Source organism: Python bivittatus, unplaced genomic scaffold (assembly GCF_059951505.1).
Source record: "Python bivittatus isolate LINGU-HERP-01145 unplaced genomic scaffold, Pbiv_v1 ctg000610_np1212, whole genome shotgun sequence".
NCBI lineage: Eukaryota > Metazoa > Chordata > Lepidosauria > Squamata > Pythonidae > Python > Python bivittatus.
In genome coordinates this window covers 16,099,714-16,112,435 of record NW_028277088.1, presented here as the reverse complement: position 1 = coordinate 16,112,435, position 12,722 = coordinate 16,099,714, and the positions used below count along the sequence as shown (strand labels likewise).

Below are 12,722 nucleotides of genomic sequence, written 5' to 3'. Positions count from 1 at the left end.
ATAAAAATCACAGATTCCATAATGTTCACATTACATGTCTGTAATGCGTGGAAAATAAGTATTGTTTAAGAGCTAATTAAGCACTGACACCGTCAAGCCTGGTATGTCTCAGTAACAAAGGAGTGCATGCAGCAAACGTCAAATTAAAACCATCAGCAGGTTTTCTAAAACGAAGAACAAAAACAAAATTGCATGATATGGGGGAAAAAAATCCAGGCTGGGTTCAGAGTATAGGGTTGCACAATTGCTCAAACTTCTCTCAGGCATTTTCTTTACAACCTGACTTCCTGACCTCTTAATTTTGTGGAGCTGCAAATTTATTTATATAGGCAAAGTCTGAGTCTACACAGGTGTTACATCCCATCAGAATATTGACCCATGTTGCTCTTGGAACATCTGACACATGCTCTATCCAGTTCTTTATTGCTATTTTCTTTTTTGAATCCAGTTCTTTCCCTGATTGTTTGTATATTGATTGACAATGCTTATAATCTGCCCAATCCCTGTGGTCTTTAGGCAGTGTACAATCACACATGAAATAAAAATACGTAATCATAAAAGCCGAAAATTAAGGATGAATAATACCACTCAGGACCACTAGGAGCCAAAGGTTCACAGGAATAGTATCGTTTATGAAATATTAACCAGGTAAAGGTTACACATGGCTCTGAGAAGACAGAGTTTCATCTAGCCATGACCTAATGTTACTGGATGCTTACTGATGACTAGTAGCTCTGTCTTGATAGGATTTAATCTGAAATGGTTTTGCCCCATTCAGATCCTCACAACCTCTAGACACCAGTTCTGAACTTCCAGAGTATCTCTGACTTGTCCCAAGGTAGCAACATATAACTGTCATCAGTGTAGCAATAACATCTCACCTTGAACTGACAGCTGATCTCTCCCAGTGGTTTCACACAGAAGTTAAAACAACAAGGGAAAGAGCTCTGAGTCCTGTGGGACTCTGCACTGAACCTCTCATGAACTTGAGCACTTTCCTCTATGATCAATGAATGAGGAACAACCCACTGAAGAACAGAATCATTGTAAAACAATGCTCACTACTCCCAACCCTTATAGGTGATCCAAAAGGATACTCCTGTTGATGGTATCAAAAGCCTATGAGAGGTTTCACAGGACCAAGAGAGTGCATTCCCCCATCTAGGTCATCTACCAGAGCAACCAATGCCATTTCTGTCTCATGACTGCACCTGAATCCTGACTGAAAAGGATCTAGGTAATCTGTTTCCTCTGTGATCCTCTGTAACTGATTCCCACCACCTTCACTACAAACTTGCCCCAAAAGGGTAAGTTGGAGACTAGGCAAACTTATCAAACACAGCTGGATCAAGGAATGGCCTCTTTAAAAAAGAGGGGATTGCCACCTTCTTCAAACAAGGCAGAATTACCCTCTCCCTCAGGAAAAAAAAAATTGATTACCTGCCACAGCTAGCTGCTTATACCCTGCCTGAAGGAGAGGAGAGGTGTGGGTCTAGCCTACAGATGGCAGCATTCAAACTGCAGATAACTCTATCTACTTGTTCAGGTTCCATGAGTGCAAAAGAATCCTAGATTACACCAGAAGATGCTGCCTCACTCGTCCCCATGGACTCTACCAAATTAGCATCCAGACCAGAGTGAATACAAATATTCACAGATTTTATCTGCCAAGAAATCCACAAATTCACTCAGCATGCTTAAAAAAAATTAGGGCTATTACAGGTAAGTAAGGCTAGCCTCACTATGCCCATCCATCAACTCCATATTGATTTTAAGTGAGGGGGGATCAACATACAAAGAATACAATGGACTTTGAGGAAAAGCAAAACACAGTCATCTGCTTTCTCCTTTGTTTCAGTTTGTTTTTGTCACTCTGACCTCTCCCTTGTCATCACAGAGAACTGAGTACTAGAAAGGAGGTAAGTATCTATATTGCCACTATTTATCTTACAGGAATATTTAAAAGTATACTTTACCCACAACTTGTTGGAGATGGCATGCAGAAACTGCACCAGTCAGCATGGCTGCTACACAGAATAGATTTTTTAATAGTGACCTCCTTTCTTCTACCTCCCCTCCCTCTCCAGGACTAGAATATATGGAAGGCACATCATTTCCTGGCCATGAGTACTTCTGCTTGATGTCAAACACCAGAGAAAAGTACCGAATTCTTCTCAAAGTAGAGCAGATAATGGGGAGGAATCTGGGGAAGTTCTGCTGTTAGCGTCTGGCAAAAGCTGCAGCTGCCACAAGTGGGTGTGGGGTCATGGTTGGGCCTGAAATAGTGTCTGCAAAATACATTTAATGAGACTAATCTGGGAAGACCCATCACTGTTTCAGACTGTCAAGAAAACAACAAGCAGCTGAGCCTGAATAAAAAGTTGGGCAATTGAATTGCACTAAAGCCAGCAGATTTTCCAAAGAAAACCTAAACCATATGAACAGAACATTCAAATATGAGGGGAGCAAGGCTTTCAGAGAATAAACAAGTTCAGCAAGCAAACTCCTTAAACTCACAGAATGGGTGTTATTCAAAGGTTCCAGCAAGGTGATTCATTTCTAAAAGACAGCATACAGGCTTTGGAGTTATAAGTGTTAGATGAAAGATTACCTAAGTCCATAACAAAGGCCTACGGATAAAGAGATCTGGCCACAACTTTATTGGTTGTAGCTTACAGGGTTTTTGTTCTGTACAGGGAAATGGTAAGGCTCTGGGGGTAGCAGTATATACTGTGCCAGAGGTCCCTCTCACCACCAGTTGCACAGATAGAGCACCAACCTCAAACTGCACTGGTGCCTCAAAAGCTACCATCTTTTTATTACTTAAGGCAAACTCTCTTTTGGTATGGTAGGATACCATGACTCTACTTACTTCCTATATTGCAATGGGCCAAATGTTTCCAGCAGCCTTCAAAGTTGTGACAGTGAGAAAAACACCAAAGTAACATCTTCACCTAACAGTAACCATATCAGGTCTCCGTGCATGAAGGTTTTGCAGCAATCTGGAACCAGGCCCTTCTGATCACATGATGTTACCTGGCTTTGAGGGCCAATTTTATTTTTTCTCGCTCTGCTGGGGTTTACTTGAATCTGAGGAAAGCTGGTATTCCTTTGACATGCTACAGCTTTGTGAGTGATCCCTCTCTCCTTCCAGTTCCTGGGCTCTCCCCCTCCAACCCTTCCCCACCATTCTAGAAGTTCACCATCCTATTTGCAGACCCTATCTAACATTGTTCATACTGCCTACAGTATACATGGTTGCAATCTCTTGATATGCTATCACTTCACCTTTGAAGAATTTTAAATGGATCAAAGGCATGATGCATTTGGTGTTTCCTTTCTTTACAAGTAGCCTTCCCTTATACAGCCTCTCATCACAGAAACATGACAATGATGGGGAAGCCACTAGCAAGTTAGTTTGTTTGCATTGGGTGGGTTTGAGATTTGTGTTATTAGGAGAATTATGATGGCTCAAAGGAGGGGTAAGATTAAACAGTGTTCTTTGCACTCTCCTATTGGTTAGCCGGAGGGAATGCTAATCAGTTATGGTAGAATGGCTTATCTACCTAGGAGGAAAGCAAAAATCCCAGCACAACCTACAACCATCTGATTGGGCAGAATTGCTTCCCAGCATGGTCAGTCCTGTTAAACTCACACACAGCAACTTTCTTCAATGGATGTTGGAAAACAGGATGGCAAAGTCTGCAGTCAGAACTCCAAGGCGATATGGATGGCCCAGAAACAGTATTTTTTTCCTCTTTCAATAGAAAGGAGTTTGTATATGTGACTGTGTGTTTCTGTGTGTGAGAGTGTGTGTATGAGAGATAAGTCTTGGCACATGAAAATGGTGGACCATCCTTATAAAGTAGCACCTTATTTAACAGGCAATTTTAATCAGTATTCAATTAATATTCATTATTTTATCCTGTCCCTGTTCTTCGATGGAATGTGGCTTCTTTGAGCATTACATATACACATACCTAAACATACACATGCATACTGTACATAAATTCAAGAGTGCCAAATACAGACTTTTATTTGAAGGAGGTAATCTACAGGACTGCTTGCAGCCAGAGCAGCAACTCTAGGTTGAAAAGCGGAGGAACTGGATTTTTGTCTGTGTTAATAATTCTTTTCTTGTCTATTTTTTGGGGTTTTTTTGGGGGGGGGGATCATTTTGAATCAGGGTCATCTTCCTTTCTGATCAACATAGGACTGTATTTAAGACATAGCTGTGCCAGAATGTTATATTTTTGCTCTTGGTCAACATGGCTACTTCTGCTTTGTTAGGTATACAGTTTAGCTGGTGTATTACTGATTATATTTTCTTATTATCTATTACTTTTCAGTTTTTTTCTCCATGTGGTTAAGTCTTTATTTCTGTAATTACAATGTAAGACATTTTCCTGATCAACCAATAACAGAGTTTGAAAGGCCAGCTTTATTTTATTTTTTCCTTCCTCTAGCCCATTTTTGCCTTGAAGAGTTCACTTTTTTCTTTTCCATTCTTTTCCTATTTTCATGAACAATGATATTACTGCCTATGTTTAATAGATCATTTAAAAAATCTTTCTAATACAACCCATTATAAGTCACTTTTCCAGCTGTTATCTGAGTAGCTAATTTGATCCAGCAACATCATACGTTATTTTAAAAACTTCCAACAAAAAGCATGAAACAAATTAAAAAGTCTTTTGTAACTGTTGACATTTATGGGCGTATATAAGACATGTCTGATGCTTTATTTTTATTTTTTTGTAAGTCAGTCTAAAGCAATTCACTTCTACTTCTTGATTATGCAGGTCTTCATCCAAATAGATAACGAGTGGCAAGCATTTATTTTGGAAAGCTTCAGTGATGGATACATCATCTAATTAGAAACACTGAAAAACTCCAAGGACATTACAGCATAACTATTGCCATTTTTCTCTTGGAGCTTACAAATCTCTATTTATATTTCATTGCATTTGTAGAAGGAAGGGAGAAGATATTTCTACATAATGTACATTTGTATTTGTTGTTGTCCATCTGCAGAATATTAATTTGTCACTCTGAACTGATATGGGACTGATGATGATGATGATAATAATGCTACACTATTTTTCCTTCTGATGGAACCCAGAGTGATTTACAAAGGAACAGCCAAAAACAATCTTAAATAAAAACAATTTAAAACAATACTCAAAAACAGTAAGTACAAACATTAAAGTTCATTGTAAAAGAAAATAATTTAAAAGATGAAATGACCACCCATGGGTACTGTGTGTGTTATTTGCTAGCTTATTAATACAAGATAAATGTTTTACTCAAAACCTAATGCTATTTTAATATATTTCCCATATTCAAGCAGAAGCGTTCTGGAATTAATTATATAAACATGTAGAGAGAACAAGTCTACTGTTTTTTCCAGTCTTCCAAATAATATGTCATATTATTTAAATTTAATAGAAATTCCTCTATGGCATTTTCACAAGCAACTTGTGGATAATTCAGTAAAATGAAACAAATAAAGAATTCTTGATTTTTTTAAGACAATAAATTCTTTTGTTTTTCATCATAGCAATTAAATTGATACAGTGTGCAACTTTGTTTTTATTGAAAATATTCTTTTTGCTTTTATATATTATAATAAACAAGTCAAGTTTTTTGTAACTAGTGTGGCTATCTGAATCCCTCGTTACTGGAAGAGCCACATCAGAAGCAAGAACCATTAGAGTCAAGTTGCTTCTTTTCAGTGTTTGGCTCAAATCTGAAAGCATAATTAAATCTTTCATAATTAGTCTTTTGAAATTATGTTATTACATAAGTACAACATGGTTCATATGTACAAACACAATCCAGCAAGGAATTGTGTATAAAGACAAAACCCATGCAGTGGTCATCTAAATCTATAGGACACTCAAGATGAAATTACAAAGATAAATAAACCCCGGCAGAGTGAGAAAAAATAAAATTGGCCCTCAAAGCGAGGCAACATCATGTGATCAGAAGGGCCTAGTTCCAAACTGCTGAAAAACCTTCATGCATAGAGACCTGATATGGTTACTGTTAGGTGAAGATATTACTTTGGTGTTTTTCTCACTGTCACAACTTTGAAGGCTGCTGGAGACATTTGACTGACATGGATACCTATATAAATTCAATCAATCAATCAATCAATCAATCAATGAGGAATTTAATGCAATATTCTGAAAGATGGCAAAATGTATTGGCTGGCTGGAATCCTGAACAAGAATATTTAATATTTCAATTCTTTGTTATAAGTTCCACTGGATAACTTGTCTGAGGACACCTATAATATGTTGGGCTGAAAGTGTATTGCTATAATTAAACCCACTAAAAGGTATTCTATAGATTTGCTACAACAGAGGTTCAAAAAGATTTTGGATGTAAACTCATTAGAGAAATAAAAAGAAAATGAAGAGATTCTGGAATAAGAATTTTGAATTTATAATTTAATTAGAATAGAAACAATGTTGTTTTTTGCAGTCTTTCCCCAAAATTAAAGTTTCTTTACCTTTATATATTTCACTAATTTTTGAATCTGCCAATATTCTGATGGCAAATCAGTGTTAATTTCCTGATGGCGTTCAGGCTGTTCATCCTCTTCTTCACTCTCAGAAGAACTTTCACTCACATCTTCAATTTTTGGTGGGGGTTTACTAAACCAAAAATAAAAGAAGGAAAAGTAGAGCAAGAAAGGGAGAATCACAGCTAGAAATTATGGACAGATTAAGCCAAAAGCACAACCCATAAGCATATGAATGTGAAATTGTTGTTATTAAGTCTAAGACAGAAACTTAATGCAAACCACACTGAGATGGGAATAATCCATTCAGCCTGTAGGTGCTTTGAAAATGATTTGGAAAAGGTGCTCTATAACAAATGAGAATACAACTGCAGCACCTCTTTAAAACAGCAATGTCTTTTTTCAGACTTCCAAGTAAGTCTGAAAACAAGATGCAGCTCTTTAATGAGCCAACTTATTAATGCAATTATGTCTTCAAACATTTCATTAAAAAAGCCACACATTTCTTTTGGCTACTGGAAAAAAGACACCTCTGCTTTAAAGAGGTGCTGTGCACATGCTCTCACATTTCCCAAATCCTTTTTTAATTCTATACAATTCATAATAGAAACTAGCATCTATTTAGACAGAAACCATTTATACTGTTGGATCACTCTCTCCTGCACACTTTAATATTAAACTTTATGATGAGAGATTATAAACAAGGTATACATCTTGTTTTTATTTCCTGTTAGCTGCCAAGTGTCATATGTTTTGTCATATGTTTAAGATGGGCAGCCGTATAAATTGATCAATATAATAAAATAATTTTTCTGAGTGACTGTTAAGAAAATATGAGGTAGATCAGTATTTTTACCATATTCAATGTGGTGAGATGAGGTTGAGAGAGGCTAGATTATCATCTCTTATGGACAAACTATCTCCAGTTTTTTATTATTGCTTTCAGTATAGTTGTAGAGTGAGGAATTGGGGAAATGGATTGACTTCTTTTTCAAAGGCCATTTTCTTGAACAAATTTCTAAAGTCAAGTACCTTATCTCTGAAGCCAAAAATATGTTTTCTTCTTCATGTGGAAAAACAACTGGAGGATTAATGTATGTGCAACTTTCACTGGGAAAACAGCTTGCAAAAGGGGAAGGATAAAGCATCCTTCCTGCTTTTTGTGGTTTCAATTACATTTAGAACATTCTCTTACAACATAATAATACTTAAAAAATTATCAGAAGACATTATATGTGTCTTATGGGTAGTCTTCAACTTACGACCATTCATTAACTGTTCAAAGTTACAACAGTGCTGAAAAAATGGAAAAAATCGACTTATGACTGGTCTCTGAAGTGATGACTGGTCTCCAAAGTTACAGCTGTTGCAGTGCCCCCATGGTCACATGATTGCAATCTGGGCACTTGGCAACCAGTTCACATTTGGCAACAGGTTCACCCATTCATGTGATTGCTATTTGTAAACTTCCCTGCCAGCTTCCCACAAACAAAGTCAATGGGGAAGCCAGCAGGGGAGATCAAAAGTTGCTTGGGTAAGTCCCCCCCGCCTTTCTTTGCTCATATGCACCACACCCTCCTTCCCCCCACCCGCCTATCTCCCCATCTCTGCCCTTTTGGCCGCCATGCACACTGCCTTGTCGGGTGGTAAGCAGACCCAGAACTGCACAGTTCTGGGGCTGCTTGCCACGCTGTGGCTCAGGGGCTTCTTGGCCCTCCTTCCCCTTCATTCACTTACACGCACGCACCACACCCTCCTTCCCTTGCTCACACACACTAGCACCCTCCTTCCTGCTTCACTCACTTGCACACACCGCACCCCTTTTGCACTGTGCTGCGGCTCTGGGGCTTTGTAGGAAGAAGGAGAAAGCGTCATGAATGGCCAGCAGCTTCCAATGTGAGCTGCAGAGCACATACTGGAAGCACCCCTGGAGAGTCTTTCTGCACCTGGAAGTGCCCCTGGAGAGTCCTCAAGCAAGTGAAGGAGGGGAGGAGGGCTCTGGTGCATGCAAGTGAAGGGGGAAGGAGGGTGCTGGTGCATGCGAACGAGCAGAGGGAAGGAGGGTACTGGTGCATGCAAGTGAAGGGGGAAGGAGGGCCAAGAAGTCCCTGACCTGCAGCATGGCAAGCAGCCCCAGAGCCGCACAGTTCTGGGGCTGCTTGCCACCCCACAAGGCAGGGTGCAGGGTGGCCAAAAGGGCAGAGATGGGGGGAGATAGGCAGGTGGTGTGAGTTAGAGGCAGTCCCTTATCTTACTGAGTCTCAAGGCTGTGAGGGACCAAGCCTAGAACAGCTTGGATTGGGGTAGGTTCTTAGCTAACGACCAGTGGAATTCTCTTAATGATGGCAATGGGGAGTGCTGTCCCTAAGCGATGTGGTCACGTGACATCTCGCTTTATGACCACATCACTTAGTGATAGAAATTCCAGTTCCAATTGTGGTTGTAAGTTGAGGACTACCTGTATGTATCATATCTAATTTGATTTGAATTCTCACTGTAGTATTATGCTATTATTTTATAAAACTGGCATACAAAACTGTGCATAAATATTCTCATTAACAGATATAAATTCTTATCTACTTTATAGTCAAATTAGCTAGGTTCTATAATGAACTGAATCACATCAAGTTTACATAATCCACTGCCTGACACAGAGTGGAAAAATTAAAATCATTTGTTTGAACTTGCATGATTTTCTGCTGATGAAGACTGTGAAATTGGAGAAACAATGTGACTGACTATGAAAGTTCTTGGAATGGATGTGTTTGTTTGCTTTTCAGATTTTGATACTTACTTGGTCCCAAAACATTAAAGAAGACAGAAAGAGAGATTACTAAAAATAAAAACAAAACAAAACATAAACCTCTTGGAATGGGTATTTAAATTTCAGGGCAAAACTGTTCAAAACTAAGATCTGTTGCTGTACCCTGCTTAAGAAATGTGAGCTAAGGAAATGTCTATCAAGAGCCAAGTTACTTGTACAATAAGCCAAGCAATCATCGTTTCTCTGACTGTGATTGGAAAAATGGTAGCAGATGCAAGTATAAGATAATCCTGCCAGAACCAACAGGTTTATATTTTCAGCTTGGGAGTTCCCTGTTTGGTCATGCAGAGAAGTGGGAATACCAGAAAATTTTCCATTTGAAAACTTACTAAGTAAGATTTGATAACACTGAAGATGATAACACTGATTTTACAAACTCCTGTGCATAAAAATATTCTAGAAAAAATTAAATAAATCCATCAAAATACAATTAGATCATTTTAGCTTGCTCATTTGAGATGCTGAAACCATTTGTAGTTATCTTGTTTATGAGGGAAAATAATTATTTTAATTCAAGGAAAAGAAAACTATGCATTATTTACATACTATTTAAGACTATGTACCTTTTAAGAGAGGTCGTTGGTGTTGCACTAGATCTTTTCTTGCTTTCTGGAGTAGCATGCTTGTCTTCTTTTTCATCAAAAACATGTTTTTTTGCTGCTTTGCCTCTAAAAAGATTTAATATTTGTTACTTGACAATTAAAGGTATAATGAATATATAATAAATGTTCTAATTTCTGAACTAATTAAAGACTAAAACTGATTAATGTCACATCATTTAAAGATTGAAGAATCTGTTAAAGACACTTAAAGAACTGATGCCATCATCAATTATCAGCAACATTTCCTGAATCTAGGATTATAAATAGACCATAATTCAGCTGACTTGTGCAGCAAAGAATAAACCTAATGATTTTAGTGGACCTATGCCTTATTAATTCTTCCTCGGATTACGGTCATGGCATTTTAATATTAAAAGCAGATCTGGACTCTGCTTTTTTTTCCCCTTCAACTTTTTTTTTTTACAGCAGCTTTTGATTTGACTTTTCAAAATTACCATTAACAGACATTTGTGTGAAGCAGGGCAAGAAGTACAGTGAAAATATTAATGTTCCAATAATGCATTTCAGGTTATGGTGCAATTCACAACCTGTATGGATAACTATTGCTACTGTTGCAACAGGTAATATATATCTGACAAGAGTCATAAGCACATCATATTATATCCTTTCTGTGACCTTTCTTGAACTTAACTGATGAGGCATTGCAACTAATGATCACTGGTGCTGAATATACTATCACAGCAAAACTGTAGATTGTACACAGAAATAATTAAATTTTGTAATACATTTTTAATGTATATACAGAATATTTCTTCCTCTAAGCAAGCCAATTGGTTATCATGGACAAAACGTGGTTATACTAAAGCCTCTGAATTGTGCTTTTCATCATAAGTCTTGCTATATTAAATCTTTAGATTCCCCTGAACATCTTTCAAAGATATACAAGCTAGGCCGGACAAACTGAGGCCCTCAAAAGCTCCTATAATCCCTAGACCAGTGTTGTCCAAACTTGGCCAAACTTGGCATTGCTGGCTGGGGAATTCTGGGAGTTGAAGTCCACTCATCTTAAAGTGGCCAAGTTTGGACAGCACTGCCCTAGACCATGGGTATGCTGACCAATAGTTACTGGAGTCCAACATATCTGGAGGGCCACCTGCTTCTCTCCTCTACCCCTAATTTTTATGCCATATCAGTCTCTTGCTAATAGTCCCAGAACATTAATTTTGTTAAGAGTTTTGTTTCAAAAGGAGCAATTAAACTAGTGCTTTGCAGAATGGTAACGCCGATGAAGAGATATTTGTTTAATTATCTTATAACTTATACAACTGATACCAATACATTTGAATTCTACTGTTGTTGGGCTTCTGGATTTGGTTTTTATTTTTTTCTCTTGACTATTCTGTTGTATATATTACCCAGTCATGAAAATGGGATCAGGAGCCCTTAGAGATCCAGAGGGAAAAAAATGGCATGGGTCTAAATAAGTCATCATCATCATCATCATCATCATCATCATCATCATCATCATCTGCCTTGGAAAGGACTTGATAGGTGGATAATAATGCCAAATCCAGACTAAACATCTGGCTGACTGTGCGACCAACAATAATTTATTAAATGTATATGCCACCTAACTCCCAGCGACTCTGATTCTGAGATTTTCTTTAAGCTTGTAGCCCAAGCCGATTGGTCCTCCTGCCTTCTACTTTGATTGGCTCTAGCTGGGATTTCAACCCAGAAGTCAGCTTATGGATAGCCAAGTTGCCAATTATCAACATGACAGACTTGCTGTTTGAGCAAAACACTCCCTATGTTGTCTGCACAGCTCCTGCTCTCTGTGTGAAATGATAACTCGTAAAGGACCTGGTGTGGTGTAATCATTAGAATATCAGACTGTGGAGAGCAAAGTTCAAATCACTACTGTCTTGGGAAGGGACCTTGGTCCAGTTATACTTCTCAATCTTCACCCCCCCCTTCCTTAACAAAAGGGAAGGAGAGAGAGAAAGAAACATATTCTGCCTTGTACTGCCAAGAGAAAATAGGATACAAATGTAACAACCAGCCAGACTCGCTGATTACAAAGCAGTACATTTCAAGGTGTCATTAAACTGCTTGTCAAATGTGAGAATTTGATGTCTTCCATGTTTGAAGTTGTGAGTTTACCTCTTGGATCCTAAAAGCTCCATTCTAAATCATATTGATATGTCATTTTTACCCACTTTTCCAAATTCTGTGCCTGTGTTTAGGGCATGTACTTGAAATGAAGAAATATGTTTTGGATACAAACATTTCTAATTGCTGAAGAGTCACAAAATCAGGAAAAAAGACATCATTGGGAAGCACAATTTATTTAAACAGAACTTTTAAAATATAGCAACTTTGCTCAATTTCATATGTTTTTAAATAATGACAATAGCATTATTTTGCAAAGATTCATGTTAATTAATTATATTTGTCAAAAAAGCTAAAAGAATTACATACTCTCGAGAGCCTGGTGTAGTCTTCCACTTAAGAGATGGTTCTAATTTCTTGCTGTCAGGAGGTTTACTTTTTACAAGAGGACTCTTAGGCTTTTCAAATACATTCTTTTCTGCATAGTCGTAAAATTTTGGGGCTTGGGCATATTCATCTGCCTCAACTGCTTCCATATGTTGATAATGCTTTTCATACTTCGGTTCATCAAAAAATGTATATTTCTAATAAAAGACAAAAATGTTTGGAAAAATCATATTTCCAAATGAATAAAACATGCTAAGAAATTAGTAAATCAGAGGATGTCTAGGTAGATTGGTTTTCTTGGCATACG

The 12,722-nt window shown here is 37.8% G+C and overlaps 1 protein-coding gene across 1 annotated transcript in view; it reads right to left on the bottom strand.

Annotated features, from left to right (window-relative positions):
- Window positions 1–12,722, bottom strand: part of ODAD2 (outer dynein arm docking complex subunit 2) — a 78,227-nt gene that overhangs the window by 50,562 nt on the left and 14,943 nt on the right. The window contains exons 8-10 of the mRNA XM_007420776.2: window positions 12,398–12,612; window positions 9,917–10,021; window positions 6,518–6,662 (exon numbers count right to left, since the gene is read on the bottom strand). Coding sequence (XP_007420838.1) covers window positions 6,518–6,662; window positions 9,917–10,021; window positions 12,398–12,612 — 465 coding nt within the window. The remainder of the gene's footprint in view (window positions 1–6,517; window positions 6,663–9,916; window positions 10,022–12,397; window positions 12,613–12,722) is intronic.